This window comes from Solea solea, chromosome 12 (genome assembly GCF_958295425.1).
Source record: "Solea solea chromosome 12, fSolSol10.1, whole genome shotgun sequence".
Classification (NCBI taxonomy): Eukaryota; Metazoa; Chordata; class Actinopteri; order Pleuronectiformes; family Soleidae; genus Solea; species Solea solea.
Window position 1 is genome coordinate 26902837 of NC_081145.1, and position 22883 is coordinate 26925719.

Below are 22883 nucleotides of genomic sequence, written 5' to 3' on the forward strand. Positions count from 1 at the left end.
ACCAACACAATGGCACACACACACACACACACACACACAGGAAGACAACCAGATGCATATATCCAAGCACAATAATAACACAAAGACATTTAAACCACTTGAGAGCCAGTGTAAGTAGGCCCTGCTCCAGCCTGTCTACCCTGCAGTAACACACACACACACACATGTGGATGGACAGATCCCATCGTGTGTGTGTGTGTGTGTGTGTGTGTGTGTGTGTGTGTGTGTGTGTGTCATCCCCTCATCTCCTGGGCTTTCTGCTACCACCATATTCATCTGTGGCCCTCATAAGGATAATTACACACACACACTCACACACACACACACACACACACACAGAGAGCTCATCTCTAAAAAATGCACAATACTCCTCGTTCCTGTGTTGCGTTGGTCAAGGTCAGAAGTAAAATCCTGCCTGGAAGGCTCGCCTAAAGCCATGGATGGACTGTGTGTGTGTGTGTGTGTGTGTGGTATAATATAGTATATATTGTGTATATATGAGGTGTCAATAATAATCAATTTTATTTAAAAATCGTGATTCTAAATTCTAAAAAATCTATTTTTTTATTATAAAAGCCGATCTACGACACTAATGGTCCCAACTCCACTCCCACTACAAAAACAGTACCTACTCAAGGTGGGCGGAGTCATCACTGCATGAAACTGCCGTTTTACACAGATTTTATTTTCATTGTTGGAGATTGTTAAGTCTTTTTAACTGATCTACAGTTCGGCTTGATTCTTGTGTCATACGTCACTTCCTGTGACGACACTCTGACCAATCAGAGGCCGGCAGTCTGGCGACATCACGCATAGCATCGCCTCATTGAAATCCACTTCCCCTTAATACTTTTTCTTGGATTTGCCGTGTTTCCGTTGCCTTTTTCCAAATACAAAAGCTAAAAGTTGACAAACCTCGACAGTTTTCTGTATTCAGGGACAAACTCATCTCACCAATAAAACCAGATCCATCCATTTTTTGGACGTTTCTACAGTTCTACATTTTTACACTACAGTTTTCTACATTATTACCTGTTATTGTGGAAATAACAGGTCTGTTTCGTCTGCTTCAATGAAACAGTAAAAGAAAAACATTTGTCCTCTTTTTCACACAAACAAACTCAGTTTCATGATCTTATATCCTGATGATGCAACTTTACTACTGCACTCTCTCGCTCTCTCTCTACACACACACACACACACACACACACTGCTCATGTGCACACTGAGGTCACGAGAACACACACAGGTCAGTGTCAAGTTCAGCTCGTGTGAATCTCAGGGCAAAACACACAAGCTCAAAAGGTTCTGACCTGTGACCTCTGGGACCCAGGGGTCAGCAGTTTGGGGAGGCTTTGGATGAGTGTGTGTGTGTGCGCGAGAGTGTGTGTGTGTGTGTGCGAGAGAGAGTGAGTGAGTGAGTGAGTGAGTGAGTGAGTGAGAGAGAGAGACTGTCACATATGAGGAGTAAGTGAGTCACAGCTTCACACCTTTTAAAGGTCCAATGTGTTAATCTTGTGTAATGTGTATTATTTTCATTATTTTGGCAGAAATTGAAGAGAATTATTCTTGATTTTTTAAAGTATAAAATCACCAGTTCTCCTTTTATATTTACATCAGTAGCTGTGGTCAGTGCTTTTCGGACCACCATGTTTTTTACAGTAGCCCACAATGGCCAAACTAAACGTCTTTTGAGTTCTCATGCTAACTCAAGGCTACGTATGTTCTTTGTACACACTGTACCTTTAAGGACAAATTTGCGTCGGTCAAATTTACGGACTGCGGTTCAGATAAGTCGTCTTATCTTCACCCGCTGTGTGAGTGAACGGTAGAAACGGCCATTTAAAGCAGCTTTGAGTGGTCATCAACTCATAAAATAAAGCAGCATCTGGGAAAAAAAAGTCCAGAATATCCTGAGATTAAAGTCTGAATTCTGAGAAAAAAGTCAGAATATTCTGAAAAAAAAGTCAGAATTCTGAGAAAAAAAAGTCAGAAAAAAATCCAGAATATTCTGAGATTAAAGCCGGAATTCTGAGAAAAAAATCATAATTCTGAGATTAAAATCCTAATTCTGAGATTAAAGCCATACTTCTGAGATTAAAGTCAGAATTCTGAGACTAAAGCCAAATTCTGAGATTAAAATCAGAATATTCTGAGATTAAAGCCAGAATTCTGAGGAAAAAAGTCAGAATTTTGAGATTCAAGTCTTTTAAAAGACTTTTTTCTCTGTGCCAATCTCAGCTGACATAGTGTGAAAGGCAGGGAGGTCAAACCCTGGACAGTTTTTGAATTTCCTAGCTCTCACAAAACGGAGTTACGGTAACGAGACGTACGCATGCCAGACCCTGTCTGCGATGACAGAAGGGTTAAATTATATATAAATGATATTAATTTAGGGTTTAATGAAACACCAAGTTAAATACTTTTATGCTTTTGATCGCTAACGGAACGATGACAACACATACACCAAGGTGACGCACACAAGTTGTTCATGTAAAAAGACTTGAATATCCTGCCAAATGAAGAGGAGGAGAGGAGAGGAGAGGAGAGGAGAGGCCGTCAGCAGACCGTGACACTTCAGACATATGGGAGGACCGAGGAGAGACGATGGGATGAATGGAGAGGAATGGAGAGATGCACAAACAGAGGGGGAGAGCGATGCGTCCAGCTGTTTGTCCATCCGAGCTCTGCTGTAATGAGCCCATGTTTGGCTCTGTGGAGCGTTGCCAACGCCTCATCTAACTTCTTCAAACTCTAACAAGCCAAACTGCTATTTAGATTTACCTCCCGCCGGCGCCGAACCGGACCCAAACAACTAAGCGCGTAGCAGCGTGGCGTCCCTTAAATGGACACTTTGACATTTTGAATTTCAGCTGTTTATTTTTCTTTAACAGACACTTGTCAGCGTGTGGCAAACATTTGTGCTTTCAAGTTTTCCGCGAAAATGGCTCGGCGGCATTGTTAGCGTCGCCGAGACGGTCGTCCACCGCGCGGCCCGCTGTGCCCTTTGGCCAAAAATGAGGGAAAGCTTGTGAGTCATTTGGAGATTTAACAGGTGAAAACACAAATCCACACACAGCCGTGGTATTGTCTGCTTTACACGGCCGGCTGCAGGCTTTTCATAGAGCAGCCATAAAGTTGATCAGTGTCACATTTGACAGCTGCCCTTATTACTCACGGACTGCTCAACAGTTACCGCCCTACAAACAAGTCATAAATTAGTCAATCAATCGTCAACTATTTAAATAATCTATTCATCAATGCAATTATTTGAACTGTTATAGTTTACTAAATAGAGGGATTCATGTTGAAATTAACATTAATCCCTCTATTTAGTAAACTATAACAGTTCAAATAATTGCATTATTTAAATGAACATTTACTGAATAACACTTTCTTTATGGTCTCTCTCCAGCCCACATTTTAAATACATGATCAAAAATTAACTTTTGGATGAAAAAAATAGTTTTAGTGACTTAGAAACATGTGTCAAGTTCCGGTTAAAGTAACCCTGGGTTATAGTATATTCATTTTCTAATTACCAAACTATTTTCTTTGGAAATAAGTTTCATTACTGTATTATTATTATTATCTCCTTATTACAACTCTAGTACTACTGTTATTACCAACCTGAAAATGACATGAGAAATAAAACAGTAATACCATAATATTATCTTACTATGACAAGTGCAAGTGTTACCCAAACAACTGGATATATATTTTAATGATGATCCTAATCCGGTATCCATCAATGAAGCCTGTGCAGCATTACTTTTATAATATTTTGAGTGTTTTTATAAAATAAAACCTTTGCTTTTAGGACCAAATCACACAAAGTCAAAACTGGGCTTCTTATATTTTTGTTTTACATGTTTTTAGGGCATTGATAGTTCAGAACTACAAAGTAAAGACTTGTAAAATCACTCTGATCTCACCATTGGGAGCCATTTGCGTTTTTGGTGTTATCAGTTTTTACATCAGTCATCAGCCTTAGACTCTCTTCTTTAGTACGAGGTACTTCCAATAAAAAACTGTCGAAAAAGGGAAGTATGAATTGTACCTGGAATAAAAAGCCAATTATCTTAAATTCCACTGAGGTTTATGGTCTGTGAAATTCAGGAAGTTACTTTAAGAAAACCTGAGCCACTGTCTTTTTGACCTAAAATCCAAAATCTGGCCAATTATCCTCTAGTTTGGGGGCGGGGCTTTCTGTGAACAGGTCTGATAAAGAAATGCACGAGACAAGGCGACTTCTAAAAGTGATGCAGCAACATTAAAGCGTCAGCAGAAACATTCTCACTTCCACGCAGTTCGACGTGGAGCTTTGGGCAGCGAGCTCAGGTTCAGCCGCAGATTCTGTATCGTTGTGGATTTTAACAGCTGACAGTGTTTGCATCAGAACGCTGCCTGTATCGCAGCCCTGCCTTGGTTACTTTGACTCTGTGTCAGCTCCATGGCCACTAAGGGATTACGCGCCACCAACTCCACCTCGTATGAACCTCTCAACTGTCCAAAAACACTCATCAACAACAACAACAACGACAGACACGAGCCAGGTTCACACGAGTGGACCTCATTTTCTGATAAACAGGTTTTAAAGATGAAAGTCTGCCTTTGACAAGGAAGAAACTGGAGGATTTGATTGTTTATTGAGCCAATAGCAGATACGCATGAACCTCATGGAGACCAAAGCCTGGTCCTGATGAGGCAGAACCTCATTTCTGAGAAACTGATTAAGTTTAAGACTAAGATTTCAATTGTGGTTACGGTTAAAGTTGGGGTGAGACATTAACTGGTGATGGTTAAGGTCAGTGGTAACGGTCGAATGGAAGTCAAAGCAGTGTCACAAGAAGAAGAGCTACACAAACCTACATGTGTGACTGAATGTTTATTATGTTCTGTACACATAATAACACAATATAACTTTTACATTGACTCCAGTTCAACATTCCATGTGTTTTTGGTTCAAACTTAGATAGTAGGGATGGGTCAAAATATCGATTTAGTGACATATCATCGTCGTCCTTCATCGTGCAATGTGATAGTCGATACGGGGTAAGGGTAAATATCGCTCTAAAGTAAACAGTCCCTGCCAGTTCTACTCACTGGGCGTTGTCACTACTTCATGGTTCCTCATGGTGGCGCTGCTCAAATGAATGAGGGGAAACTTGGGGATGGAAGTTACCTGGCTGATGAAGAAGAGGGAGTTTACAGCAGGATGACGACGGAGAAAGCTACGCTAAGAGATGCATTCATCCACATTCACAACATAGACTTTATACACTTTGTTTTCTATGTTGTGAATAAATAGAGAAAACCTGCACTTCGTGATGTATCGCTATATGATTGTCTTTGCAATATATTGATTATCACGTGATATAATTGGACCATGTATCGCGCACCGTACTGTATTATGGAGGTACTGTGTGATTCCCACCCCTATGGGATGCTATCAAAATATTAACTACTACATTCAGATGCAAGTATGGGAAGCTTGTGTTTTTGGCTTTTAATTTCTAGAATACTTCCTCCCCATCTTTTTCATGCATATTGTGTTTAGTCTGTAAAATATTGACACTCACACACCTATGCACCAAAATGTGCTCATTGAAACCCATTCAACTCACTATTTTTGATGCATCATGACAAAAACTTGGCAATTTAAGGGTTAAAAACTTTAAAAATTCATTACTATTTGATACGTATGGAATGGGACTAAAAAAAAATATTAATACAATTTGTATAGGTTAATTTTTTTATTAACACATTTTGGTGCTCTAGGTGTGTTAACGTTACTTTTTTGAAGGCACATCCAGGGGTTAAATTTTTCATTGTTCAGCCCTGGTGTGTGTGTGTGTGTGTGTGTGTGTGTGTTTCTGTTTACAAATGCCAGAGTGGAGATGTTTGTCTCTCTAATGTAATGACACCGAATAATCGTGTAGATCCAATTCCAATTCATGTCAAAGGTGACGACTCAGCTCACGGGGTCTAAAAAACAGGATGAGCCTTCGCATCAGCATCCACTAAGTGATTGACTTTAAATGGAAATGACATTTTCTAACATCGTCAGTGAGGCCAGAGGAGGCGTTTTCAGCTCAGTGGGCGGAGCCGGGCTCAGTCCTCACAGTCACACGGCTCAGGCTAGTGACACATGTTGGTTCTCCTCGTGTGAACCTCGCAGTCACTCTCTCTCTCTCTCTCTCTCTGTTCTCTATCACCATCACCATCCCTATTTTCAGGAAGTGGTAACAAGTGGCCAACATGGCTCCACCAGAGGCAATTAAAAGGCGCAGTGAAGTGAGAAGCAGGGCAGATGGTCAGGCAGGAAAATGTGGCACAGTCCAGCTTGATGCACAACTGGTAGCACAGGTTTTCTGTGTTCAGGTCTGAGGCACAATGTGCTTTCCATCACCATGTTTGAGTCAGTGTATCCACAGTGATAACAGGCTCAATTTATCCAGTTATTATTTACAATATTTTACCCTCCCTTTCATCTTTTTAAGCCTGTACTTGTACGCTGCAAACCAACAGCGACTAATGTTAAGTGTTGATTTTGTTTCATTGGTCCATAAAACATAGGAAATTCCTGAACCTAGTGTTTCCCAAACCTCAAAATCATGTCCTCAAAAGTCAAAAAACATACCCAGTATGTGATATTTGTATGGGTTATAGGCAGATATTCAATATAGTACCATGAGTCTGTGGATAATCGCTTTAAAATAATAAATATTTGGATTTCACAGCCTTTAAGGAGGCCATCCGTCAACAGCCCGAACTGACAAACCAAAAACAACAGAACCCCCGTGGTTCCAACGCGGGCTTGGAAATGGGACGATGTGCACTTTCCACCACTAGATGTCACTAATTCTTACGCAATGATTTTCTAAAGATCACGCTGTAAATCGTCCCTGCTTGTGATTTTCTGTGCTCAGTACATGAGTTCTGCCACTAGGCGTCGCCTCAGTTAAAACAATAACAAAAGAAGTGATTCACAACGTCGTGAAGCAGCGCGGGATCATGGGGAATTTGTCCGAGGAGAACTTTGGCTGCACAAAGCAAGCGTGAAGTGAACGGCAAAGCGTCGTCGCCGTCGTGGTTTCCTGTGACTGTTAGAAACAGAGACTTTTAAAACATTAAGGCAGTACAGGGCAAGACTACTGCTTATATAAAAGACGTCAGATTAATCATAATCTGATTAATCTGCCTCACTGTTAGTCGCATACAAGCAAGATCTGTTTTGAATTTTATGTCACATCTTAAAACTTAGTCTTATTTAGATATTTATTACTTTAACAACAGTACTTAAGAGGGTTTTATTGTTTTATTTTTATTCTACTGTTTTTATTTCTCTTGTTTTATTGTCGTTTTATCTGGTTTATCATTTATGTATGATGTCCTTAAAAGTTACCTTGAATAAAAAAATACTGATTTCTATGGATTTAAATAATGCTAGAAATGTTTAGTGTGAGGCTGCAACGGTTTGTTTCATGTTTTCCAAACCTTCGAAAATATTAACATTTCAAAATCAGAAAACTTGCTTTTTAGCAATCGAACAAATCAACAAAAAATCACTAGAATAAATAAATGTAATATCCTGAAAACCACGAGCAGGTTGACAGAGTAATGAGTGGTTAGGAATCCACTGCTCTGTTTGTGTCTGTGGTGGAGAAACGGCACTTAGAAGAGCAGCAGGAATTGTGTAACTAATGGAAATGTTTAACAAGGCCACAACGCACCACAATTACACAGGGCCTCAGGGTCGTGACACAGACACAACACTTTGTGCTGATGAAAGCAGACAATTCTGTCCACACCAACACAAACACTGTCTTTTTGTCAAAGTGTCTGCAGCCTGTGTGCACCAAGCAACCGTCCTGAACCTCCAGTCTCCGGGGTCCAGACCGCTGCTTATGTTTTATTCTACCAGACCTGTTTTCATTCCAGATGCCTAATCAGAGATTTATATAGACTAGTCTGGGATGCCAGGTGAATTTCAACTCACATAGAAATAAAAAGAATAAGCCAGCAATGCTCAGAATCCCCCCCCCTAGGACTGGATGTGAGGATTACTGCTGTAGACTTTGTCACAGATATTGATTTTGTCCTAGGACTATAGAAGCCCATCCAGGCTGAAGGCAACAACTTCAGCAGCATCGAGAAAACAAATGCATGGACCCTGTGGGAGCGCAGGAGGAGCATCTTTAAACACAAGCTCACTGAACTGGGCTTGATCTGAGAGGAACACTAGAGCTATGTGTTAATATACTTTCATATTTACAACGTCACTAATGATCACTGAAACACTGATGTTGCTACGTTTTCAGTGTAATGTGTCCGGGGACCCAAGGCTGGTGTTTTAGATGAGTCCCACACTATCGACACATTTAATAATCGACGTAATCGTGACTAGTCGACTAATCTTAGTGTTATTGTGTTGTTTACAGCACTTTGGCTCACTGTGTTGTTTTTCAAGTGCTTTATGAATAAAGTTGGATTGGACTGGAAGTATATGGAATTAGATTTGTGTCAATATTTCTATTTAACACTTATTTAAGAAGCTAATAAAATATCGATTTAATCATTCAAAACGATTGTATTTTATTGTTTGTTCTTTGCGCCGTGTTTTTTTGTTTGCAGACGAGCCGCCTGCTGATTGGCTTCTGAGTCGCTGTCCGTCTGAAACTTGTTCCCCAAGTATGTTTATAAGTAACGTTTATAATCTGCTTAAAATGATTTTGTCAACAAATCAAAGCAAAGAACAAGTGCATATTCAAACAATAAAATACAATATTTTTGAATGATTAAAACAATAGCTTATTGCTTCTTAAAAAGAGTTGTACGAAAATATTGATACAAATCTAATTCCATAGACGTAGTGCTAGAACTGTATAGTGGAAAAGCGCCACTAGTGTTTGGTTCCCACGCTAAATCATGAAAACAGACGCACTTTTGGGCAAAGTCAGAGATAATTATGTGTTAATATGTCACAAAACAACAGCTTCTACAGTAGTACTACAGTAGTACTACAGTAGTACTCATACAACACAACAACTGAACTCACCCTTTCACACAGTCATTAACTGCAGGTTGTTGTTTGTCCTGTTAGCAACACAAATAGTTTGGCGCTGCGTCATAAATGACGTATAGAGTGTGATTAGCCTGTGGGCTAAAGTGTTAGCAGTTCGTGAACAGGTGTGTGAACATCATCATCATCATCACCTGTTTTTAGGCCTCGTGCTTCAGCCTCGGCACCGACAGAGCAGGTGACAACAGCAGCAGCAGCAGCAGCAACATCACTGACGGCAGTAAACACTGTTCTCACCGGGAGAGTAGAGCCGCGCCAGCTGTCGAGCCCCGGCGTGCTGCGGTCCCCAGCGAGGCGCTGCGCTGCGTGCAGTCGCCCCGTGCTCGTTCCCGTTCGGATCCTCCTCCGCCATGGACCGGTGCCTGATGTCGGTCTCGGAGAGAAGCGACGCCGCCATTGTCCCGTCGCGTGCCCCGCTGCCCCCTCCGCCCCCTCCGCTTCAGCCTCTCAGTTACAATACGTTAATTAAACACGTGTCACGCGAAAGCGCGTGGCTGCTTTTACTGAGTCGGTTGTTTTGTCGCGAGGCGGAACCGACGGATGCTAGCAGGGATGCGCGCGAGCGCGAGCCACGCGCCACCCGGAAACACACACACAAACATCAGCGCTGACACACAAACCTATTTATTTATGTTTAAAGTGTATAAACCGTTATCACGTGACAGTCTGTGTATGTGTTTACACACAGGTGTTCGTATCAAGGCTCTTATTGTTATAACGAATATTTACTTACTACTCAAGTGTGTTTGTCACGTGAGCTGCTACCTACTGTAAACACAGGTGGTAAAACTGGTGGCCCGTGGGCCACATGTGGCCCTCCAATCAGTCTTGTGTGGCCCACCACTTAGTATCAAGTTATTTGTTTTTTATGTTTATTTATTTTTTATAGAAAAAAATGTTTTTGTTGTGAACTGCATGTCATTCTATATTAAAACAAAATGATTTGAAATTGTGTCACAAACATGGCTATGAAGACATCAGGAGAGAATATTGTGATATAATCTTAAACATATGTCGCCTGTCTATTCAGTTGCTTTTTCTCAAAAAGTTTAACTTTTTTTTTTTCACTACTTCAACTAAAATCAGACTTTAGCATGCACATAAACACAAGACAGCAATTTAAAGTCGTGTAAACACGTTAGTCCGACTCAAATCGAGCTTAGTCTTAGTCAGACTAACATACTTGGATAATGCAATTCGTATTCCAATTACTATATTATGTCTTCTGATTGAACTTAGTTTCCATAACAACAGAACTTATGGAAAACTTACTATAGTCCAAATACTCTCCTGCATGTATGCAGTTAGTCGGACTGGAGACAGACTAGGTTTTCTGCACATGTACCAATAATCCTCCCTGATCTTTGACCCAGAATGAGAAAGAGATGGTGAATAATCTGTGGTGGTGTTTTCCACAAAGCTGAGAGTTCTAACCACAACACCAACCGTGTGGCCCTGAGGTGATAATGCAGGGTAAATATTATTCTAGCCTAAAGTTTGTTTGCTATTCTGAAAATATAAATACATAAAAACACTGTATATGAGTCAACAGAGGGAAACATTGACTGCTTTAACACACTTACAGTGCATGCCTTTAACACAATCACACCTATGGTCAGTTTAGAGTGTCCAGTTATCTTAATCTCCAGTGGGTGGTCGTCGTCTGTACCTTGGCCCGACACTAGACTGGTGACCTTTCACCCTGTGTCAGCTGGGATTGGGCTCCAGCTCCCTCTGCGGACGCACGGACAGACGCACGGACGGTTCCAGGAAACATTTTTCCCACTTTTTCAGGCTTCTAACAGAAAGAGGCAGCAAAAACGTAGCTGTACAGACACTTGGATGCTAATGAAACAGAGGATTACACTGCAGATATATAAGACTTAAGTTGTGCAATAAGCCTTTAACAGTGAAGCTAGTGGTGCTAACAACTCAGGCTGCAACGATTAGTCCATAACTAAGTCATTTTGAGTATCTGAAACACATTTTCTGATTTTTCAGTTTCGTAAAATTGAATATTAACCAGTTTCTTTGCTCCATAAAACCATTAAAACTAAATTATTTTCAACATTTTCTGAAACAAATAACAAATTATTGTTATTTTTTTGGAAATGACAGTATTTGCAGCGCTGAAGCTATAATCACATTATTGTATTTTACAGGTTATAAAAATACAGTTAAAGGGGAAATAAATGCACGTCACACAGAGGAGATTTTTTTTATTTGTCATTTATTTATTTTATCTTTTTTTCTGTACTAGATTATTGCAATCTGGTTAATTCACATTTAAAAAGCAGTCATTGACCAGACGCACTGAAATCGATGATATTCATTTGTACAATAATAACCATAACCGACAGCCCCCACACAGACTGGAGACTGGAAAAAACCCAAAAACAAAGCAAAAAAAGAAACATCCGTATGGTTTTTCTCCACTTTATTTTGTCCGATGTCCTTTTTTCTTTTTTTTTCTTCATAGTAATTACAAAAAGGAAAAAAATATATATATAACAATAATCATAAAAAGGCGAGTTGGTGGTGGGAGAAAGGAGTATTTTTTTTTGTTGTTTTATTTTAACGACTGGCAAAACAAACGATCACAACACGGCACGAGTACCTACTGACGGCGAGAAATTAAGAAAGGTACAAAAAAAGAATGGAGATACAGAGAAACAAGCGCGCGTGGCCCAAAGCAAAAGAAAGGAAATAAAAAGAAATTGGCACCTATGAAGTCGAAATACAATAAACAACCGAGGGGACGAGAAAGTGAAGCTTTCTACGAGCTAGTTTAAAAAAAAAGAAAAGAAAAGAAAAGCTCAAAACAAGGGGGTGTTTTCTTGCTTTTTTCTTCTCCTATTTGTTAAAAAAAAATAAAAATGCATGAGTGGGGAGTGAAGGGGGAGGAAGCTGGTGGGAGGGAGGCTGTTTGGCAGGGACGATAAAAAATACTGCACGTACAATACCTTTATTTTTTATTCTTTTTTGACTCTTTCTTCATCTCACTCTCACCGTCGTTCCCCCCCCCCCCCCCTTCTTTATTTAATAGCATATCCCATTAATATTCCCTCTCCCCCCGCTGCGTCTAATAGCCGCGCCCAGTGGCGCGATCGTTAGAGTTTTACATGTGAGTAGCAAATGACACTTTGATTGGCTGTGATGTGGAGATGGGGCTCCCCCGCCGGCGCCTGGGTCGGGGGCCCCGGGCTGAGCCGAGAGATCCTGCCGGGCCCCGGTCTCACTGCGCGTGCTGACTCAGTGTGTGGTTCTGCGGGGAGACAGAGGGACGGAGGGAGAGAGTGAGAACACATGATGAGAGAAATAATGGGCTACGTGAGCGTATAGTGCTCTCCACTCGTGTGCGCGGTCCCCCCCCCCCCCCCCCACACACACACACACACACCCCGCCCCCCTACACCCCATAATAGAAGAGACGAGAACAGAAACACAACTGCACGCCCCGCAGAAGCGACAGCGAGGCCTCTGCTCGCTTTAAACGTCGTCTGAGGTAAAAAAGAACAGAAGAAAACAACGCACTTTAAATTCAGCCACAGGTCTGCTCCTCCGACACCTCACACATCACAATGAATGAATGAATGAATGAATGAATCACAAATAACACATATTGGGAATTTTCTTTCCAGACAAAGAGCCATTATTTCCTGGCCCATATCTTAATATTTGTCATTTGAAACTCTGTATCTGCATTTATGCACGGAGGGACTCGTACCACACACAATGTTACCAAAACGTAGTGACGTGAACTACACGTGACCTACATGGGACCTACACGTGACCTACACGGGACCTGCATGTGACCTACACGGGACCTACACGTGACCTACACGTGACCTACACGTGACCTACACGGGACCTACACGGGACCTACACGTGACCTACACGGGGTCAAGAGAGTGTTGAAAAATGTTGATTTGCCATAAAAATATCAAGAAATGTGTTCATGTTGGAAGAATTTGTGACTAAAACTGTCACAAAAATGACTTATATTATCTTAAAGCGTTATAAAATGTTGTAATTTTATAAAAACACATGAGGAATTGTTGTAATGTTTCCAAGAACAAGTCAAAAAGTGACTTATGTTACATTAAATAATGTAGTCATTCTGCAAAAATACCAAACTAATGTAACCAAACAGTGTTACAAAATGTTGTTTTGCTATAATCTTGTCAAGAAAGGTAGTAATTGTTTCTAGAATGCAACTAAAAAGGACTTACATTACCTTTAAGTGTTATAAAAAAAACATGTAAGGAATTGTTTAATGATAAAACTGAAATGAAACGTTGTAATGTCACAATACTATGTTACTAATGTCACAAAAAACATAACTTGTGTCACCTAAAAATGTTCTAAAAGTGCTGCAAAGAAATGTAATCGCACAAATATTTTATTAATGTGACAAAAAAACATGTGAAGTTAACTTTTAAGTGTTGTACGGGACGTTGTAATCTCACAAAAACACAGTTACGTGACCTAAATCTGTTAGTAGATAACCGGATTTACTAATATTACAAAACATACAGTATATACCAGTCACTCACAGGTAAGAGAGAGACAGAGGACCAGAGGTGAAGAAAACAAACACACACCTTGTTCCCAAACAACGACAGAAACGTGGTTCGACCTAAACGCTTACACATCATAAAGGAGCGCGCGTGTTGTGTTTGATGTGTTGTTATCTGTGCAAACGCAGCAGCAGCAGCATCAGCAGCAGCAGCAGCAGCAGCAGCAGCAGCAGCAGCATTTGTTTATTCACATCTGTGAAGCCCTGGTGTCTTTTTGATATTGTGATTAATATTTTACAGAGAGCGTCTTTCTCGGTTCCTCAGAGACGACTGCGCTCGCTCGCACACACACACACACACACACACACACACACACACACACGTGTCTCCACAGACGTCAGCGCTCCGCACATCAATACATAATCACAACAAAAAAAACAACAACGAGAGGAAGAAGACGAAGACGAAGAAGACGACACCTTTCCTCAAAATTAAAACTCACAACAGCAGAGAGAGTAATAAGACACACACACACACACACACACACACTGGTTTCCATGACTTTAGAGGACATTACATTGATTTACATTCATTTCGGGGAGACTAACCATAACTACTACTGGCCTAATCCTAATCCTAACCCAGAGTCTAATCCTGACCTCAGCCTAACTTTAAAACATGGCTTCACCTAAAAATGTTGTTTGGACATGATTTTTGTCCCCTTTAAGACAACATAATGTGACTTCTGTGTAAACACAACATGAGGAATACCAGACTGAGACCGTAACCATGACAACTAAATGCCTAACCCCTAAAACCAGGTTTTAACACACACAAAAGGCCTTTAAAGTGGTGGTGAAAGAGACAAAAATGTCCTCACTTCCTTCCTCACAAAGAGACACAAACAAACACAAACACACACAGGTTTGTGTCATTGGCTTCTACTCATTTGGACGGCCTGACCTAGCATTATCGCTAACCTCAACCATAACTACCAGTGGCCTGAACCAATCCTAATCTTAACCTGAACATACAAACATGTCTTCACCTTAAAAGATAATTATTTGCTTGCTTTTTGTCCCTATAAGGACGACAAGTCCCCATAATATGAGTGTGGAAACACATTTAGGTCCCCACAACATCACTAGTACCTGAAACACACACACACACACATTCTTAAACAGCATCCTTACTAAGGACACACACACAGTTTCACACAGCTATCCTTTTTGAGATTTTCCGTTCAGTTTAACAGCCCCAATCAGAGTCTGATCCTAAACCTTAACCATAACTAGTTAATCACTAACTAACTTGGACCTTTAACTAACCCTAACCTTTAGAAAATGAGGTTCTCCCTCATTAGGACCAGGTTTTTGGTCTCCATGAGGACTACTGGTCCTGACAAAGTCAGCGTTTATGACAAAAAAAAAAGAACACACACAAACTTGTTTTTACATCTCAGTGAGGACTCGTCATTGGCCCCTTACCTTAACCTAAACTCAATTAAACCCTTACATTAACCCTTAAAAAAACAGGTCTTAACCCTGAAAAAGCACCTTAAATTTGGACAAATGTGCCCTCAAAGATAGATTTTTACATAAATACAAGTGCATACACACACACACACAGTTCTCTGTGGATGTTTCATATCAGCTACAATAGGGAACTGAATTCAAGATAATCTGGATTTGGTGGTTTGGAATTTGGCTAGCATCACAGTCAAAGCTGTGTGTGTGTGTGTGTGTGTTTCCTTCTCCTCTGTCCCCCTGTGAGACGTCATTCCCTGTCCCCCCTTCCTCTCTCTCTCTCTCTCTCTCACTCGCAGACAGAAAGTGGGGAAAAAGAGCAATGGATGAGAGAGAGAGAGAGAGAGACGAGGAGGGGCGGATTGGGAAGAGAAATAAGAGGGATTATACGTGGTTTGGGGTTGATAAATACTTATTTGTCATTCTGTGGCCCTTATCTGGCTGTGCATGTTGTGTTGAGCCTCTGGTGTGTGTGTGTGTGTGTGTGTGAAGGAGACAGAGAGTGTGTGTATATTAAATGACAAAGTGTGTGACAGTGTCCATCACTCTGCTTCATCTACTACACACACACACACACACACACACACACACAGTGTCAAGAGGTTTCAGAGAAGTGGGTAAGCAAATGAGTGTGTGTGTGTGTGTGTGTGTGTGTGTGTGTGCGTGTGTGTGTGGTTGCCTCTCTCGTGAGGAAGCAGATCTCATTGGGAGCCACTGACCCCATTATGATAGAAAACTCTCTCTCTCTCTCTCTCTCTCTCTCTCTTCCACTGTCTCTCCATCCTCAAGTTCACCGCCTGTGCTCCCGCCCGTGGCCAGCAGAGGTCAGGCTAGTTCCTCTCACTGTGATCAGCAGAGGGAGCTTCACTGTTCCTCATGTGACCTCAGTGTTAGATGACAATTATGAAGGAGCAGACATGGAGAGAGGAGGAGACACGGTGTGTGTGTGCGTGTGTGTGTGCTTGTATTTGATACCTTTTTAGGACCTATTGTGGCAGGACCTGTAGACCTCATGGAGACCAAAACCTGGTCCTAATGAGGGACTGGTTAAGGTTAGGGTTAGATAACGACGGGTTATGGTTAAGGTTAGGGATAACACTTTGTTTAGGTTGTTTAAATGAATGGGAAGTCCTTAAAAGGATAGCTGTGTGAACCTGTGTGTGTGTGTGTGTGGGTCCTGGTATTACTAATGTTATGGGGACATGATGTTAATTTTAAGGTGAAGTCATGTTAAGGTTAAAGTTAAGGTTAAGGGTAATGTGAGGTATGCAGAGTGTTTAGGAAACTAATGCACTTTCGTGTGTGTGTGTGTGTGTGTGTGTGTGTGTGTGTGTGTGTGTGTGTGTGTGTGTGTGTGTGTGTGTGGTGTCCCTAAGGTTTTCCGTGTCCTACTGCTGGTGTATTGATTTGTAGACAGAGTGAGGGATGAAAAGGAGGGAGGGAGGGAGGGAGGCAGGCAGGGAGGAATAGATGGAGCAAGGGAGTAAGGGAGATGTGAAGAAGGGGAGGGAAGGAGGGAGTAAGGAAGGGAGGGAAGGAGTAAAGGAGGGAGGCCATGGTCACTCCCTGGAGGATGTTTGCAGTGCTGCAGTGGACTGCAGGAAATAACCCAGAGGAGAGAAGGAGGAAGATGAAAGAGGGATGTAATGGAGAAGTGGATGACAGCATGTTATTCTATACTTCATATCTCACACACACACACACACACACACACAGTGACACCTTCATTTACGTTGTTAGTTTGGCATTGATTAGGCAACGGGGCAATCAATCAGGTGTGTGTGTGTGTGTGTGTGTGTGAGTGTGTGTGTGTGTGTGTGTGTGTGTGTGTGACGCAGAGTAATTGACATGTTAAAGCCTGACAGAGGAGAGTTGAGAGGGTGAGACACACACTTTTGATATCAGGTGTTTCCTGTGCTTAAAGGGGGCGTGTTTACTCGTAGGAGTAAATAGTAGCGGTTATGTACTACGATGTAACTTTTAAATACATACAGTATATAACATGTGAGTATAATTCACTGATGATTGAGTCCACACGACTCTCTGTGTGTTTTAGAGCACACATGGGGAAACAAAAACTAAGGCTCCAGGGCTGGATCTGGCCCACAAACTTTCATTTTCAAGGTTCATGACGTCCTCAAGTTGTAAATACAGACCAAACATTTAAAAATGATATAAAAAAAATAAAAGTGTTAAAATGTTTCATCTAAAGTTATTATTTCTTCTTGCGCTGCACACAGGAAGTGATTGGTTTTACACTTTACACAGACAGAGACAGACAACAGCAACAAATGGTCCATATAATATTAATATATATATATACATATATATGCATATATATATACATATGTACTGATACTTTTCTGGAGAAGTTTAAATATGAATGTGGTGAAAAAAGTGTGTCTGAATGCAGAATATGTGCAGACAATAATAAAGAAAGCTTCTAGTTTCCTGTCCTAACAACTGTGATGTCTGTGACTCACTTCCTGACTGGATTTAATCACACGCACATTTAAATACAAACCATGGTTTGGACTACATGGATGTGTGTGTGTGTGTGTGTGTGTGTGTGTGTGTGCGAGGCCGGGCCTAACCAGACCAGTCCATCCCCAGGCCTGTCATTGTTTTCTTCCCCTAAACTGTTTGGAGAGAGCGAGGCTAAAGTCTGCAGAGCCACCGGCCCAGGGGAAATATGGCCCTGTCGCATTACACACACACACACACACACACACACACACGCACACGCACACACACGCACCCACACACACGCACGCACACACGCACACACACACACGCATGCACAAAGGCTTGTTTCTAGGACACATCATCAACAAAATGCATTCACTAACCCCTTACCTTAACTGTAACCATCACCACTAAGTGCCTTAATCAGTTATAACCCTAACCCTTAAACCAGGTGTTAACCCTGAAAAAACCCTTAAAGCTGTGCTGGCCAAAGTGTCCCCACAACGTAAAGATATTAACTTAAGTACACACACACGTCCTCTACCCTAACCCTTACACTAACCCAATACTGACCCTAAAACCAGGTCTTAACCCTCGAAAGGCCCTTATAAGAAGAGAGGACCAGCAGAAATGTCTTCACAAAGCCACAAATACATAAACACACAAAAAAAACACTGTGGTTTCCATGACTCCAGAGGACATTATATTCTGTACTACATATATATACATATGTGTGTATATATATATATATATATATATATATATATACATACATACGTATACATACACTACATATACTACTGGCCTAATCCTAATCCTAACCCCGACCTCAGCCTAATTTGAAAACATGTGTTCACAGTCATTTACGTTCTGGGGACTTGATTTTTGTCCCCATAATGTGGCTGTGTAAACAGATATAGGTCCCCACGACATAAGGAATACCAGTCACACACACACACAGGGTCTCTTGGGTAAGAGGCAGCGAGGGATGGACAGAGAGAATCTAATCTGCCTCTCTTCTCTTCTTTCTACTGCATCACATACATAAACTGTGCATGTGTGTGTGTGTGTGTGTGTGTCTTCACAGCAGAGACAGACAAACGTACGCGTCCTCACGTCCTCGTGGACAGAGACAGAAATGAAGCCGTTTAATCTCCACCATTATTACCTTTAATTCTTGGGTGACCGATGCAGACATTATGAGCGGAGCAGGGACGTATTATGGGATGCTGTATATCAAACGAGAGACTCTGGTGGTGGATTTAACGCTGTCAGGAAACACAGGACACCTCTGTGCATTTACTGTTCTTAAACTCATGATCATGTGGTTTATTCTTAGATTTTAGTTTGTTAGTTTAAAGTCTCGGATTTTATGACGTTTACTGTATATGCTGAATAAATAAAGTCTGATAAAGTTGATTATTATTGTTCCTTTAACCACGACTGCTACTGACGCATGGACATGTTTATTTATGTTACCATGACAACAAAAGGTCCAGTTTGTCAGCTGCTGGAAAACTGCTAAGGCCATATGTGTGTGTGTGTGTGTGTGTACTTGTATTTATGTCTTTGTGGGGACATTTTATCTGGGCCCCCACAACTTTTAAGACCTGGTTTTAAGGGTAAGGCACTTTGTCGTGATGGTTAAGGTAAGGGTTGCAACACACTTAGCAAATGCTCAAAATGTAAGTGTTTTTGATTGTTTGACGTTAAATTCCCTTCATGTAAACAATGCAATCATATTATTTATAAAAAAAATATTATTATTATTATTATTATTGTTATTGTTATTATTATTAATAATAATAATAATAATCAAATAATAATAATTAATAATAAAAAAGTTCTTATCCTCGCGTTTTAAATCAAAACTGTAATATTTTTCCAGGAAAAATGTTTCTTCTTAAAATGTGAATATTCTGGTGTATTTTAGATCCTTTTCTGTCACAAACACTGACCTTGTCAGGACCTGTCATCCTCATGGAGACCAAAACCTGGTCCGGATGAGGCAGAACCTCATTTTATGTAGGAACTTGGTTAAGTTTTAAGGGTTAAATTTGAACTGTGATTAAGTGAGTCAAGTAACTGTTTGTGGTTAAGGGTCACGGATAAGTAGGGCTTCGTTTAGGCTGGAAGACAATGCAGTGTCCTCAGAAGGATAGCTGTGTGTGTGTGTGTGTGTGCGCTGCTGTTTTTAACTCTAAATGAAAAATCACCTCAGTGGCCGTGTGGTCTTCTCTGGGTTCAGTGTATTTATAGCTCAGAGTTGACACTCTTCCACCAGAGTGAGCATCTATGTCTGTACCTGTGTGTGTGTAAGTGTGTGTGTGTGTGTGTGTGTGTGCGTGTGTGTGTGTGTGTGTGTGTGTCTTGGACGAGCAGATGGGCTTTCTTAGCCTGCTTCCTTTGCTCCCTGGCTTGTCTTTAGCTCCACCCGTCCAGGACAGGATGCTGCCTCAGGAGCAGATCAAAAATAAACGCCACCCTCTGCCTCTTTATATCCCACTGACATGTATTCCCTGCCTCCCTCACACTCCTCCTCATCCTCTTCGTCCTCGTCCTCTGTGTCCCTCTCACCATCCCTCCGTCTTCCTCTCATTGTAAACGACACACACACACACTGACACACACATGATCTTTAAATGATCTGTCAAACGCTTCCTACGGCTCTCCATCGCTCTTTATCCAGCCAAGTCACGATGACGGAGTCGCCTCCTCCTCCTCCTCCTCCTCCTCCTCCTCCTCCTCCTCCTCCGTGCCCAGGGTGACCTCTCTAACCACGTCCTGTTTGGAGCGCTCGGCTCAACTCCCTCGCTTTCTGCCACAGGGAGTTCCCCTCTCATGTTGCTATTGGCCCAAACAGTCGAGTTTGCAGCGGTAAACACGAGCCCCCAAATACACTCACAGCACGAAGGACACACACACACACACACGCACGCACACACACACACACGCACGCACACACACACACACACACACCTGCAGCTAAAGGTGAGGCGTCACTGACACGGAACAGGAAGTGACATCAAACAGCAGCACAGCGAACAAAATGATTAAAGCTGAGAACGGTCATTTTAAGAAAATCAAGTTTCAAGGACTTTCCAGGACCAGGAGGTCTCCCTCAAATTCAAGGACCAAATGTGCTGACACAACAGATTAAGATGTTGGAATCACGTCGTCATTTATTCTCTCTCTTACTTCACTTTACTCGCTCACTGTTCTGCACGGAGTCTCACGTCAACGGCAGAGGGAGGGAGAGAGAGAGAGGGAGGGGGAGAGAGAGAGAAAGGGAGAGAGGGAGAGAGGGGGAGAGAGAGAGAGAGAGAGAGAGAGAGAGAGGGAGGGAGGGGGAGAGAGAGGGAGAGAGAGAGAGAGAGGGAGAGAGAGAGAGAGAGAGGGAGAGAGAGAGAGAGAGAGAGAGGGAGAGAGCGGGAGAGAGAGAGAGAGAGGGAGAGAGAGAGAGCAGCAGACAATTTTTGCTTAGTTTTAGTTTAGTTTTTTTTGCTTAGTTTCTATTTTTGTTTATTTTTTATTTTTGTTTAGTTTTAATTTTTTTGTTTAGTTTTAATTCATTTGTTTTTTGGTTTAGTTTTAATTAGTTTTTATTTTTTGCTTAGTTTTAGTTTAGTCTTTATTTTTTTGTTTAGTTTTTATTAGTTTTTAGTTTTTTTTGCTTAGTTTTTATGAGTTTTTAATTTTTTGTTAAGTTTTAATTAGTTTGTTTCTTTGTTTAGTTTTTAGTTTTTTTTGCTTAGTTTTTATGAGTTTTTAATTTTTTGTTAAGTTTTAATTATTTGTTTTTTTGTTTAGTTTTTAGTTTTTTTTGCTTAGTTTTTATGAGTTTTTAATTTTTTGTTAAGTTTTAATTAGTTTGTTTCTTTGTTTAGTTTTTAGTTTTTTTTGCTTAGTTTTTATGAGTTTTTAATTTTTTGTTAAGTTTTATTAAGTTTGTTTGTTTTGTTTAGTTTTAGGGTTAGGGTTTATTTTATAGTCATAGTTTGAGTTTTCTTTGGTAATATTTAGTATCGTGTCTCAAATGCAATCTTTCAAAATTGCCAGCCAAGAAAAAAATAAATAAATACACTTCACAAGAACCCAAAAGGATTATTAATGTATGAAATGAATTTACAAAGACAAAAACTAAAAAACTTAGTTAGTTTTGTAAACACACAATTCAGTTCCAGTTAATTATCCTTTGTTTGTTTTTTTTAAAAACACTAGTTCTTTGTTTTATTTGGTTAGTTAGCGCTGAATCATCTCTTTCTCTCCAGCAGATATACAGTATGTTCACGACAGGTGTGAAGATTCTGTAAGGAAACACATTTTCTGTTGTGTTGTTGTGTTGTTGTTGTGTTTGTGCTACGACAGTATGTGGAGGCAGAACTCGTACTATGTTCAGTCTCCTCTCTCTCTCTCTTTTGTTTTGAATCTCTTTTTGTTTCCATCTGTCTGTCTGTCTGTCTGTCTGTCTGTCTGTCTTCTCTCCCAGCTGCAAACAGCTCCAAGTCCAGGGATTCAGGGAGGTAAGACTGTGTGTGTGTGTGTGTGTGTGTGTGTGTGTGTGTGTCTCCCAGGTCCCCATTCTAATAACGCAGTCTCTCCCAGTGAGCAGTGGGGCAGCTGAGTACGCTCCCCGGAACGCCACAGGGATCTACGGATCAAATTCATACACACACACACATTATACACACATGCACACAGCCAAGGGATACATGGATCAGAGAGTACACACTTGACACACACACACACACACACACACAGACACACACAGCCCTATTGCCAGTTCAGCCACATCCACACTTTTCCATAATTCAGTTAGAGGGAGACAGTGAGGCTCTTAGATTCAGACAAAGACAAAGACAACATTATTCATAGACAGACCACGGAGCGCACACACGCACACACACACACACACACACACACTCAGACACACACACGCGCACACACTGAATCTGAAGTGGAGGTAATGAACTATTTACCCTGAAATTCTTTGCTCTGCATCGAACAAAGTTCAAGTTCATTTTTGTGTGATTTAAATATAGTTTGTCACGTAACCACTCACTGGCTACATGCAGGTGAACATGTGTGTAAACAGAAGTTACATTTATACACAGAGGGAACAGTTTATGTGTCTCTGACTGCGGTAAGATGTAGAAACCACATTTAAAGGTTGTTAACACGTCTAAAACGAGGAGCTGCTGTGTATCTCACTCAGTTGTGACTGAGGAAACACTGTTGCATCACTCGTGTGATCATCAGTGTCCATCATCATTACATCCTTCCATC

At 41.1% G+C, this 22883-nt stretch overlaps 2 protein-coding genes across 4 annotated transcripts in view; both read right to left on the minus strand.

Annotated features, from left to right (window-relative positions):
* si:ch211-212o1.2 (uncharacterized protein LOC492735 homolog) overlaps nt 1-9676 on the minus strand; it is a 31201-nt gene extending 21525 nt beyond the window's left edge. Inside the window, 1 exon segment of the mRNA XM_058646617.1 lies at nt 9323-9676. Within this exon segment, the coding sequence (XP_058502600.1) occupies nt 9323-9482 (160 nt within the window). The 5' untranslated portion in view covers nt 9483-9676.
* Nucleotides 9677-11948: 2272 nt separating this feature from the next.
* The window catches only part of znf423 (zinc finger protein 423), a 168225-nt gene continuing 157290 nt past the window's right edge, over nt 11949-22883 (minus strand). For all 3 annotated transcript variants that reach the window (XM_058645028.1, XM_058645027.1, XM_058645026.1), the window contains one exon: nt 11949-12350. In XM_058645028.1, the coding sequence (XP_058501011.1) occupies nt 12321-12350 (30 nt within the window). In that variant the 3' untranslated portion in view covers nt 11949-12320. The remainder of the gene's footprint in view (nt 12351-22883) is intronic.